Consider the following 13,660-nt stretch of genomic DNA (forward strand, 5'->3'; position numbering starts at 1 on the left):
AAAAGGGCTTGAATATTGATGATATAGCAAATTTATATAAATGATTATGAATGGTTTGTTTGAATGGTTAAATATAAACAGTTGAATATCGAAAGTAAGAACTTAAATATTAAATCAAAACTATAATACTGAAAGAACTCTATCATCTATAACTGGTTTTTCATCCAACGTTGATTCTAAATGAGTTACAATCGTAGAGCAGATGAGGTCCTAAAGCAGAAAGAAAGGAAGAGTGGTTGTATTTTTTCTTTTCGCCTTATCACTCGCTAATTGGTAAATCCGGACTATGGTAGAAAATACCTCTGTTTGAGTCAAAGAGGACATCCAAATGGATAAATGGAGCCGAATCAGTGAATAGGAACACTCTTGTGGCCCTGGTTAACGTTTCCAAATCCTTCGGGATGTAGGATTAGGTTGAGAAAATTTTTCGTAGGGAAGAAAAACCCTATAAGAATATTCGCGTACATTCTTGGAATAATAAAAACACAATGGAGTAGTGGACTCACCTCTGGTACCAAGAGGGTTCTCTTCTGCAAATGAATCGACAACCAGATTCTCCAAAAGACAATATTTTTAATATCAAACACAAAAGGGTACTGCCATTATACATCACATAACATGATTCGCTTCTAATTGAAAGGGATCGGTACTCCCTATCTGAATTCACCTTGTCGACTCTTGTCGTTCTCAGAAATAAATCTGTCAAATTTGTGGGATCTTCACAGAGTTCACACACTAGACACTATCGTAACTAAACGAAGTCTAACAGTTTATTAGAAGAAGAGAGATGGAATGCGGAAAGATAAATTTGTCAACACAGAATATCATTTGCAAGTGTATAGGTGCTCCTTGACAATTTACCAATATACGGCTTTCAAAATGAACGTTAAACGAGTCAGCTCAAGATTATTCCAATAACTATAAACAATATTTATGATTATTTACATGGGCGTGGACACTGTACATGTGTACATGGGAGGTAGGTTGATACGTTTTTATCAGATTGGTACAGGATGGTACATTGATTACCTTAAAACAAAAATATACGCAGTGAGTGAAAACGAAAACGTTAAAATGTCAGCCTTTATCCAGAAATCGCTGAGGATGATTTTTCGATGAAAATTAACGTCAGTTGTCAACTGCTACAGAGCCCATTCAGCGAACACATGTCGGTGTCTACGGTCGTTTACGTTCAGTTCCTGAATCACTTGAATTTTGGACAGTTGCACACCCAGGTCACGATGCAAAATTCAACAAGTTGTGGTCTGCGAAAAGCCGAATTCTTGTGAGCGATGCGAAATCGACTGCCTCAGGATCTTCTGTACACTCTCACAGACAGCGGCGATGTTTTCGGCAGATCTTTCGTTTCGTCGACGTACGAGTGTTGGTCTATCGTTTACTGAACCAGTGGATTCAAATTTATCCACCACATTGCGAATAGTCCTCTTGGTAGGACCATTGTGGGGACCGTAAAATGGGTGAAGCGCGCGGTACTTTGTTCCAACAAAACACCCATTTTGATAAAACAATGTTACTATTTGCACGTATTGTTAGACGCTTTATCCGTTCATGGTGATTTGGCAGACCGAATAAAGTCTCTGTTGGAAGACCCTATGCAACAGGAGTATTAAACCAGAATTTTTCTAGTAGTATGTTGAACAAAAATAGATAATTATATGTATACCGTAGTAGTTTCAGAATAAGGTTGTTACTGAACTAATTATTATTGTTAATTATTATGAAAAATGAGAAATGAGAGTGTCTATGTTTTTTACAACTTTTATTTGTAACTATCGTTGCTGCAGTTTCGTCCTATATGGACATTTTCAATCTAATACAACAAAACAATTTCATTGTATTAGTTTGAAAATGTCCATATAGGATGAAACTCCAGTAACGATAGTGGTAAAAAACATAGAAAGTTTCATTTATTATTTTTCATTATGATCTCCTACCATGTAGTAACCGGCTATATCAATCAATTTATTGTTATTTATTATTTATAGTATTTCAAATACCCATACCGAAGAACAAACATGTGAAATTTAATTAATGGATTAATCGACTTACATTAAAGGTTCAAACCAAAGTATATGAACATGTCTGTACTCCAGTATGTAACTTCCCACTCTAGGAATGATTTATAGGTCTCCCACAATCAATTTTGCCATCTTTTTTCATCACGAATAATGAGTCGAGCTAATTTTTTTTGCTGTCATATCGATAAATACTATCTGTAAAAATTATTTTCTCGTATACTGGATAATTCAGTCAGTCAAATATAACTTTGGCCAACCAAAGTTATATTTTCTTAAAAAGGACACCCACTATATGAATAGGTTATTCGATTCCATATTTTTTAGCTCTCTGAGGAATTTTTGTTTTCGAATTTCCATTACGGCATTGTCAAATTATTCCAGAAAAAGCTATTTTGCAGACAATTTTTTTAAATTCACCACCCGCATGTTTACAGCAATTAAGTGGATTTTTTTAGGAATAGTTAGTCCACATCACTATGATAATTTCAGGAATCTCAACTTTCGGAAACAATATATAGGTTGCTCCGTAAAATCGGTCAAGTTTCAAACAGACATAATTCAACTTTTTCAAATGGAACAACCTGTAACTCGGATTTACAAAGAGAAGTATCCGAAAGAAGACAACCAGATGAAAAAATAAGACTTGAAAAAACTGGTAATGTCAATCACGAGAAGTTTGGACGTGTCTGCCCTGTAACAAATGAAGATAATACATTTCAAATTGCTCTTCACCTTGTTGAACAGGGAATTAGGATATTCTCGAAAGATAAGAGCAAGCAAATTTCATCCTTACCACATGCAATTGATGCAAGAGTTAAGAGATTTTGAAAAACGTGTTCAATTTTGCCGATGGGGCTTAGAAAAGATCAATCAGCAAAATTATTTTTTCGATTTCCTGTTATTTTCTGATGAATGGGCATCTCACTGAAAGGAAATATGTAAGATTTTTTTGGCATTAATTTTCGAATTTACTGAACGTGGTTCCATGTAGAACAAGACTTAGAATGTGGCTACAACAAGATGGTGCATCACCACATTTTTAAACTGAGGTACGGGAATACATCAACTATCATTTCAATCAAAAATGGATAGGTAGAGGTGGACCTGTAGCGTGTTCGTTTAAAAATTGACTGGCATTACGTGTTGCAAAAAATGGTTGTCATTTTGAATATCTTTTGGACTCCTCTATTCAATAAAAAATTCAGGCGTTATTGTTCATATTGAAAAAATGTTGAGTAAGTGAACGTAAATAAATGCATTTATTATGATTACAACAATTAATAAAACTGGGTATAATTTGTAAAATATATGTTTTTCATATATGATATATCTGATGAAAAATGTTGTGAAATATTGAAAAATTTCATACAAATGAAAAAATATAGGGTGATCCATTTGAGAAGGTTGAATTATGTCTGTTTGAAAATGAATGAAACTTGACCGTTTTTACCGAGCACCCTATATATTTTTTCCGAAAGTTTAGATTCCCGAAATTATCATAGTGATGTTGAATAACTATTCCTAAAAAAATCCACTTAATTGCTGTAGACACGCGGGTGGTGAATTAAAAAAAATAGTCTGCAAAATAGGTTTTTCTGAAATAACTTGACAATGTCGCAATGGAAATTGAAAAACAAAAGCTCCTTAGAGAGCTAAAACAATATGGGATCGAGTGACTTAGTCATACTGAGTGTTCCATTTGAAAAAATATAACTTTGGTTAGCCACGCTCGGCTGAATCACCCAGTATGCGGAAAAATAATTTTTAAAGATAGTATTTATCGATATGATTGCGAAAAGAAAGAGGAATTCGGATAATTGTTATCCCTAATAGCAATGGCTCGAGGGAATCTGACTCACCCTGTACAGTGAGTTAAATATGGAAGAACCAATATGTTTATATGATTTGGATTGAACCTCTTTAAGGTAGGTCGTTTGATCCATTGGATATAAAAAGCTATAATACAATAGGTATTGATTCCAGTATTTCAACTGAGCCACTGAAGATCAAATGACCATTTTACGAAAACAGTGATATGAAAATAAACTCACAAGTTTGAGGCTGTAACTCAATCAATAGTCTCCACATTTCTTTTGTAGCTTGAGTGTAATATCCAATTTCCGCATTTGGGTGCAACCCAAAGACATCTGGACTATTTGTTAATGGTAACTCATCGATGAAATCTAAAATGTACACATTGATGAATGATGGGTTCACAATAAAAAAATGAATTATCCATGATAATAATTGTGTAATTTTCACATTGAATTGTATTCAAGCTACCCTGTACCGAAACACGTCTTAAATAAAATTTATTGGGAAAATTCTATAATCATCATGGATAATGTCCTTCTGATGCACTGTCTGGAACCTTTGGTGTGGTAATGAATATTACTGGAGTTTTTTCCCAACACTAAACCGTTATTTTAACACCTCGACACGTGTTTCGGTCACCAAGTGATCATCTTCAAGAGGAAGATCAAACTGATCAGAATATTTTCCTCTTGAAGATGATCACTTGGAGATCGAAACATGTGTCGAGGTGTTAAAATAACGGTCGAGGTGTTAACGTGTCGAGATGTGAAAATAACGGTTTGTCAGAATCAAAAGATTCGAAAATAGAATGTCAATAAGACTACATATTATTTTCAGTGTAAAAATGGTGGAGCTATTACTTTCTACAAAGACATGAAGAGAACAGCAAACAATACCATCTATTGATCAATGTTTGGATAAAATGGGACAAATGGACTCTAGTCCAAAACCGTCATAAGTTTGATAAATATTATTCACAAGTTTTAGAACTGGAAGTTAGATGTTCTCGGAAAGTCAAGCGGTAGGAGCTCTTGGCTCCTACCGAGCAACGTCTAAATTGGTAGCAAATTGCCAAAAACGACTCTCCTCGATAGGAAAACTTAACAGATTGTCTCTGGTCTGGATTCCTGGTCATACTGGCGTAGAAGGCAATGAGGCTGCTGACTCCCTTGCAAAGAAAGGTGCTGCAAGAAGCTTCATCAGACCAGAACCTCCATTGGCATCGCTTTAGGCTTTGCCAAACAAATATTGAACACCTGGATGGTGTCAGAATTGGCTCACTCCAAGGCGTTTATTCACCGTTCGAAGCTTGATAACAAACAGTTGTTGGACTACAGTAGGGATGAACTATGATGTCTTATAGACCTTGTTACAGGTCACTGTCATTTGAATCATCATATGCAGAGACTTGACTGTTGGAAGACACTGTGTCGCCTCTGTTTGAAAAATGATGAAACAGCAGAGCACATACTTTGTGCCTGCCCCGCTGGGGATCGAATCAGTTTTTAGAGTTCGACAGAGCCGTACTCTTGCCATCTGACCTGAAAGACCACTCACCATACAAACTTACCGACTTCGTTGAGAAGCTGGGTTTATTTGGTCGAGTGTGAATAAGTGTGAGCCACAATGAACCCTAGCGGGTTACATTGGGGGTCAAATAGACCCACTCAGTTTGGACCTGACCATTCGATAAAGGTGAAAATCATGAAGGTGGCAGACAATCAGAGAAAGAAGTTTCTAGTGAAAAATTATGCCGGTATTTGTTGCGATCAATGATTTTGACAAAAAGGTTACAGAGATATCTGGGCATTGAGAAAGTCTGAAAAGTAATGAACAACGTGAAATTAATTTTGGGTTTATGGGATGGAAATGAACCTGAATAACTATCCAAGTTTGCAGCATTTATGGAATTCGCTAACACAACAGCCTAGTCACCAATAATTTCCAGCAAAATCACACATCGAGGATATGCCGAACCCAATCTTCTGGAACCAAGCACGCAGTATGGTGTACGCGTGAATTTTTATTCTTTACCTATATAATTTTCCTTCTCTCCGTCTGGGGGAATAACATAATCCACCGTATTGTCCTTGTAGAAATGAAAAGGTTGGAATGTATCGAATAAAAAGTCCCCCATATACTCGTCCATATAAGTAGCCACTATTCTTCTATCGAAATCATCTATAACTCTTCCTCCATACATCACTTCACCTATTAGGTATTTGAGACTATTCCAAGGTATCCTAGAATCCTTAGCCTTGATCGCTTTACTTAGGTAAGTATTGAGAATCATGACGCAAACGTTGAAGTCGGACTCATTGAAATCGTAGCAAATATTCCAACCGATTTTATCATACTTACGCCTCTCTTGCACAACAGCGTGAAAAAAGGCAAGCACGTAGATCAGTGATTTGTACGCGGGGTGAGGACAAGATTCCAGTGTCTGTGCTCTCATTTTGAAGTATGTATTACGCAGGTTCAACTTGAGACCGTTAGGCGGTTCGGTAACGACTTTCAAAGATCTTTGCAGTACTCCGATTGGAAAAGTCTCCACCGGGTCAGTAGTTAGCCACAACCTGAAATCTGGATGGGGTTTGCTGATTTTTTCTAGCTGTTTCTCGAGTCTTTTGATGAATGAAATGAGGAGGTGACAGTTCTGAAACATCAACCACTGCCCTCTGGAGATTGCTATATCTAATAGGTTCAGTGCAGTCGGCTCTTGTCCTTGTCCCAATGAAAGATATTTGAATTTTCCACCGCCAAAACCACATCTGAAAAAAATATTCCAAATATTAATTCTTCCAACGAAAAAATGGGTGGTCTTCCAATGAAAAATTGGGTGGACTTCCGACGAGAAAACGGATGATTATGACTGAATCTTCATAAAAAATATTTCAATCTACTTCTTCTCACTCAGATTTCTGAATTTCAATTATAGGCGAAGGAAATAAATGGCTTCAACTGGTAACGCTGATAATGAAATGAACAATCTCAGACAGTACCACCTTATGGAATATGAGAAGTATCGCGAAAAACTTTTTTTTTATTTCAAAAGTATGTATTTATGACCTTGGCTAACCGATAGCCTAGAAAAAAGTTCGAGTGCCCTCGCTTTACTCCTCGAAGATTTCTCAATTCTAAGGAATTACACAACCTTGAAACATACCTAAATAGGCGTAACGAAAGATTTTGAATTACTGTTTCGTAATGTGGGTACACATTTAATATTTACGAGAAAACCTTTATTTCGGTGATAAACTTGAGTTTAACAAAGTTTATAGCCATTTTTCTAATATTTTTTCAATAGTGTTCGAAAACAGATCGCAAGTGTCATGGCTTCGGCTCTGACGTCACGCTTAGGTAAACATGTCATTATGTCTATGCGTAGGGAAGAAAGTAAACAAAACATTAAATTTGTTAGGTTGGTAACATTTTTGTAACTAATAACCTCAAGCTGGTTGTTACTTCCTCTTCTAAACTTAATAATTTATCTCTAAGTTGTGCTTATTAATTATTACATCCAAACAAAATTAATTCGTGTGATAAAAATGAATTTCGAAGTTCATAAGTGTTGTTCAGTACCGCAATATAAAAACCAATCAATAAGAACACCCGACAAAGTGTCTGTACATGTTCCAACCAAAAAAATAATAAGGGATAAGTGGTTAAAACTCGCACGGCGAAACCCGGACGACGTAGTCACGAATTCGCCACTTCATTTCTGTGAAGACCACTATGATGCGAGTATGTTATCATATATTGATAGGTCTTAAACTAAAAACGTTTGTTTGACGTTAAATAGTTGAAATATTGAGGCTATAGAATATCTAGTTTATTGAGGTTATGTTTGTTTTGGTCTTGGCTATCATTCTTATTACCAATTTCAATCGTTCACTTTTATCGGGTATAAACATGGTTATTAACTCTGAAATAGCAACTTACAAGCTATGAGGGAGCTAACCTCATAAATAAACAATGACAAGTTTATTGTAAAAATAACCTATGAAAGTAAAATAAACTCGCATGAGTTGAAAACGAATTTGATTATATCTAAATTAGTTGTATCTAGGGTAAAGGTAAATACAAAATTTACTTACAAGAAAGTTTTCACGTTTTCAAACTCAGTCGAGCAAAATTGTTAATTTGTTGCGAGGAAATCGCCCAATATTAATACATCAATTCTGGGCAAATTTGAGCTATTTGCCTTAAGAAAGCTTGGTTTAATTGTTATAGTAGAGTGAGGTCGATAAATAATCACAAGTAAAATAACAAAAAATCAATCCAATCAGTGTTATTGACAACAACAAAACACAGTGAATGAGAGTATTGACGCGGGAGTTTACCTAAGCGTGACGTCATGCCCTCTTATTGGTGTTTCGGCTAAATTGGCCAATTGCAGTATTTTAATGTTTTAATTCATTGAAAATTTTGATAATCTGATTTGTTAAATGAAACTAAAGCAGTGTTTTAATTTTTTTCAATGTGAATTTTCTCCTGAAACCATTAAATCGGCAATTTTTTGATACTGTCGTCATACCTATTCATTTTGTTTATGATTATTGTAAACATGTGAATACTCTCCGTAATTGACCCCGTACTTACAGGTGTTTATGAGCAAAAAAGTTTGAAAAAGAGGTACAAAAAATCTGTTTGTTTACAAATATAATAGACAGGACTAAATAAAAATTACAAGCCCATTATTACCATGCCCAGTATCGCAGCCGATACAACTTTGTATAAGCTTATCATAAATTTTCTCCGATGGACTCTCTGGTCAAGTTATAGTCTGAACAGAGCATACATATATACTTCTCAAAAGCATATTTTCAGACCCCTGTTTTTCCTGGGTATACAGCTACGAATGTACTACCGCAAAAGGTAACAATGCATGCAACACTGAGAGGTGTGTGTGTCTCTCTGAAGGCCAATATTGAAGATGGGGGTACTATTTTACTTCTGAACAAGTCTTAGGTTTCAATGATAACTCACTTCATTAGTATTAGAAGGTCCATTTGAGATAATGATACGAGCACAGTATTCTTGAGAATCGGAGCGATAGAAGAAAGGTAGGGGAGCCCAAGCGGGGAATTCAGGATTTACTGAAGCGCGGCAGATTAATATACAGGGGGATACCTTGTACCCGGTTAAGTACCTCCACCAAATATGAGCCCCATATATAAGGCCGCTCTTGAAGGACAAATGATCAGATTAGTAAAAAAAAATGATATCGAGCGCGTCAGATTAAGGAAGGGTGGTTAAGTACATGCTGAAAAGTGTATATTCCAGTGATCTGACAATTTGAGAGTGACGTAAAGAAAGGGGAGGGCAGCAAAGTTGTAAAAAACGTCATTTCAACATTCTCGAGCGTAGCTAATTTTTTTATTTTGAAGGAAATAATTCAAAGATAACGAGAAATATATAATCTGACGATTTCCGCAAGCCGAAATAATAAAAATTTGTCGATAAAGTTCAATGCGTGCAGCTGTATGATACCTATATTTCCCTCTCTGAGTTTCTATTCCTCTATTCTCTATTCACTTTTTCTCTATCTATTACTCTCTTACTCCGTCCGCACTCTGAATTCTGTTGCCATGACGCCATCACAGCTGATCGCAGAGTCTCGTTCGTGATGAAGATGATGATCAATTAATCAATTAATTGATGGATGTAGCCGTTACTACGTGGTAAGAAATCATATTGAAGAAAAGTGAAATTAAACTATATATGTTTTTACCACTTTTATTTGTAACTAACGTAACTGCAGTTTTGTCCTATAAGGACATTTTCAAACTTATACAATATATAAGTTTAAAAATGTCCTCATAGGACGAAACTGCAGTAACGTTAGTCACAAATAAAAGTGGTAAAAAACAGAAAATTTCATTTTTCTTATCTTTATTAATTAATCGACTGATTATGAAAAATTTAATTTTTGGAGCATTTTTTAAAAATTATTTTCTTATAAACACAAGTATTCTACTGAAAAATTATACACTTATTTATTTCCTGAGATTTCAATTAAGTTCAATGATCAAAAAAAAATTAAAAAAAATATTTTGTCAGATTAGGCGAATCCCTCTAGATAATCGTCAGATTATGAGACAGCACGTCTAAAGCATAAAGATGAACCATATATATCTTAATCTGACGCGCTTGAGTATTTCAAAATGATGATTTTTTGCACTTTATAATAATGGCCGCAAGTTTGCGTCAGATCGAAATCGTCAGATTATGGAATGAAAACTTTTTTTTGGTGCACTTAACACCCCCTAAGAAAATCTGACACGCTCGATTGATTTTTTTTTCATTTTTAACCCTTACGTGCAACCTCCCACATCATACAAACGATCAGATTAACATACCAACATTATTGAAAATACGTAGGACATTGATGGTATCAATATCTGACGCGCTCGAGTATGTCCATGCAACAGTTTTTTTTACATATTTAATAATCTATAGCAGCTTCCCCCAGCGATGAAAAGGTATATATTATATAACAGTTTTTTCTTCTTATCATCTAAGCTTTGCAACCTAATAGGTCTCTATGACGCTCGAGTAAATCCCCATTTTGCATCGTGGGCTCCCCTGCTATAAAATAATGTAAACTTTCACAGCCGGATATAACTGTGTGAAGGCTATTATCCGAGGTTTTTGGCCGTTGTCTGCAGGTTTTTATGCCTGAAGTTTCGGCTACTACTGCGGTAGACCCCATCAAAGGCGAGTGTAGAAAGGCAATAGATATTTAAAAACACAGGGATGATTTCAATGGAAAAGAAGAGCCAATAAACATCAATATAGTCTGGCTACCTGCCCCGAAAAGTACTCAAACAAGGTCAGGTAATCCAATGAAGAGAAACCAAGCCACGTCTTGGTTAATTTCCGGGTTTTGCCGTGGCCTTCTTTGGTTACAATCTCCAAACGTTTCAACTGCAGTGCCGTGGTCGAAGTACTCTTCTTGACGTATCAACTGAAACTGAAACCACATTCCTATATAAACCAAGCCACGCCCACTAATAAGAATATAAAAGCAAAGTGAATGTCATCGTAACAACGGGAGCACCAATTTGGGCACTGCGACCGTTATCACATCGTATTTGATAATGTCTACCGCAGTAGTAGACGAAACGTCAGGCATAAAAACCTGCACTCCACGTCCAAAAAAACTGGGAAATAGCCTTCATATAGAAGAAAGTTAGTCATTGCTGACCAACAAAGCTTCACTAGTTTTGATCTACAAATAGCTTATTAAAATTACTATTGACGCATTCGAAAACTTTGGCAAAACCTGGACCTGTGAAACGTTGTGAGTATGTTCAGGAAAAGAAAAATAATTCATTTTACACTTTCTGAATTTTCAACCTTATGCAAAAGTGAGTTTTCTCGTCAGAAAATGATAATAATTTTAGCCAAAATACAGAAAGTTTGATCATTACAATTACCTGTCTCCCAGCTTCATTAATTCTGCTGTTGGATCCGAACCCGGACTGAGAATGAATACAACGGGTGTCAAGGGGCTGCTCTGCTCGTAGATGTTATCCAAACTAATGACTGGAGGCATAATGTACTCTTCTCCCATTATTGCCGTTATATAATTTCCCACGGCTCTATACACTCTGTCGATTCGAAAACACCTGAGCAACATTAATATTTGAAAAGGTGTACAATTTTGTTTATAGTCGCAGGGGAAGTCGGCTTCTTCTGGTGCATCCATGTCGTACCACTCTCCCCACACATCGAGATTGTGTTCGATATCTTGGGGGAGTTTACTAAAGGTATCTTGGAAATCGTTGGACAACTTCATGATGTTTTCCCAGCCTTGAGAAGAAAGCCACTTCGCTGGACATTCGCGAGTTGACTTTTCCAGGCTGACTGAACCCTGAAAATTGTTCAATTCAATTCAATTTTCAGAGTTTGAATAGGACAGTTTTGAAATCTTTCATCCATTTATTCTCATCCATTTGCAAACCGGAAAACCTCAATTCGATTAACAGAGTACACAAAGTGTAATTTACACAAGAGTTGAATGATTCAGTTTAGTTTTGAATTGTTGAATAAAAATGAACTTGATACAGTACATAATGTCTTATTTTAACATCTGTCCCAGTTGGGACAGATAAAGTTTAGAAAAGATGAGTCAATGATGCCACATTGTTCTATAATCCTTGAGATATGGTGAAAAAATCATATTCCTTATCATATTATAATCATATTCACCTACTACTAAATTAATTCATCAGCAATATATTTCATTTTGTACACTTTCAATAAGATTAATGTGTTTGTTGTAATATACAGTGCGAGTCTCTAACATGGAACTAATTCACTAAATCAAAGGTGTTGTTTCTTTCGGAAATATGCTCGGACACGTCGATAAGTATTTTGAATTGCCTTCATTTTAATGCGACAAAAATATACAGTGTCTCAAATATGAGATATGACGTCATCGATAATTTTTTTAAATGACAACCCTGTTTTTTTTAATAACTTTCATTGAAGGGTTCAACAAGTTGCACATGCTTGCCAAATTTCAATTTTTTACTCCTTGTCCTTTAAAAGATATTTAACAAACATTATCTAATTCAAAAAATGAATTCAATTCAATAGTCTTTCTTTAACAAGTATTCAAAATGTTGTACATTTACTAACTGACAATACCCTAAACGTAACTGAAACTCGTTTTGAACATTTCTGATTACTTCGCCGGAAATTAGCCTTCACTCCTGTCTTATTCGTTCTTTTCAATCCTCAATATTTGCCGGTTTGGTCTTAAAAACTTTGCTCTTCAAGTAACCCCATAAGAAAAAGTCCAAAGGTGTTGAATCCGGAGACCTAGGTGGCCATTTGCCTGGAAATACATCATTAAGGTACTTACGGACAGGTCTTACAAAATGAGGAGGCGCGCCGTCCTGTTGAAACCAGATGTTTTTATTCGGGACGTCAGCTTCTATAGGACAAGGGAACAAAATAGCCAAATTCGGAACTAGGTCCTCCTGCAAGAATTCTAATCTGAATATCTTGCTCCAGTAAGATTTTCTTGGAAAAAAATTGGTCCTATAACTCGATCACCAACAATCCCTGCCCAAACATTGACTTTTTCTGGATATTGAGTGTGACCTTCGCTCATCCAGTGTGGGTTTCTGTCTGCCCAAAAACGACAATTTTGATGATTTACCACACCATTCAACATAAACGTTGATTCGTCAGAAAATAAAACCTTTTTTTTGTACAACATTCCTGTCTAGTAGATCCATCATTTGTTCGCAAAACTGGAGTCTTCTATCTGGATCATCTTCGAGGAGTTCCTGGAAGATTGTTATTTTATATGGATGAAATTTTTCAGCTTCAAGAACTCTTGCCACTGAAGACTGGCTAATTTCGAGTTCCCTAGCTATCTGCCTAGTGGGGACATAGGGATTTTCTTCGACAGAGAGAAGAACATTTATTTTGACCTCTACAGTGAGCGCACTCCGACGATGATTATTTGTTTTTCTTAAATGCCCATTTTCCCGGAACTGTTTTTCGATCTTTCTTACGGTACTTCACGATATGGGTGGTAAATCAGGATACTTCTCTCTGAATAAATGGGTAACTTCATTTTGTGTTCTTGTCCTATCTCCGTAGCCAATCATCATTAGAATTTCAATCTTATGTGTTTCAGTTAAATACGGCATTTTACTAATGGCGAAAAACAAACTGTGAAACGACTAACAGTTTTTATGCACAGATATGATTGGAATGCGATAATACTCTTCTTACTTTTTTTTGATAACTTCTTTATGACAATGTCACTGTCAGGTACCCCT

The 13,660-nt window shown here is 35.8% G+C and overlaps 1 protein-coding gene across 1 annotated transcript in view; it reads right to left on the minus strand.

Moving 5' to 3' along the window:
* Dhc98D (Dynein heavy chain at 89D) overlaps positions 1-13,660 on the minus strand; it is a 114,807-nt gene that overhangs the window by 15,887 nt on the left and 85,260 nt on the right. The window contains exons 20-22 of the mRNA XM_074183569.1: positions 11,297-11,733; positions 5,889-6,625; positions 4,091-4,222 (exon numbers count right to left, since the gene is read on the minus strand). Of these exons, the coding sequence (XP_074039670.1) occupies positions 4,091-4,222; positions 5,889-6,625; positions 11,297-11,733 (1,306 nt within the window). The remainder of the gene's footprint in view (positions 1-4,090; positions 4,223-5,888; positions 6,626-11,296; positions 11,734-13,660) is intronic.

This window comes from Leptinotarsa decemlineata, unplaced genomic scaffold (assembly GCF_025532065.1).
Source record: "Leptinotarsa decemlineata unplaced genomic scaffold, Ldec_3_MD MMD2_tig00026340_RagTag_RagTag, whole genome shotgun sequence".
Lineage (NCBI taxonomy): Eukaryota > Metazoa > Arthropoda > Insecta > Coleoptera > Chrysomelidae > Leptinotarsa > Leptinotarsa decemlineata.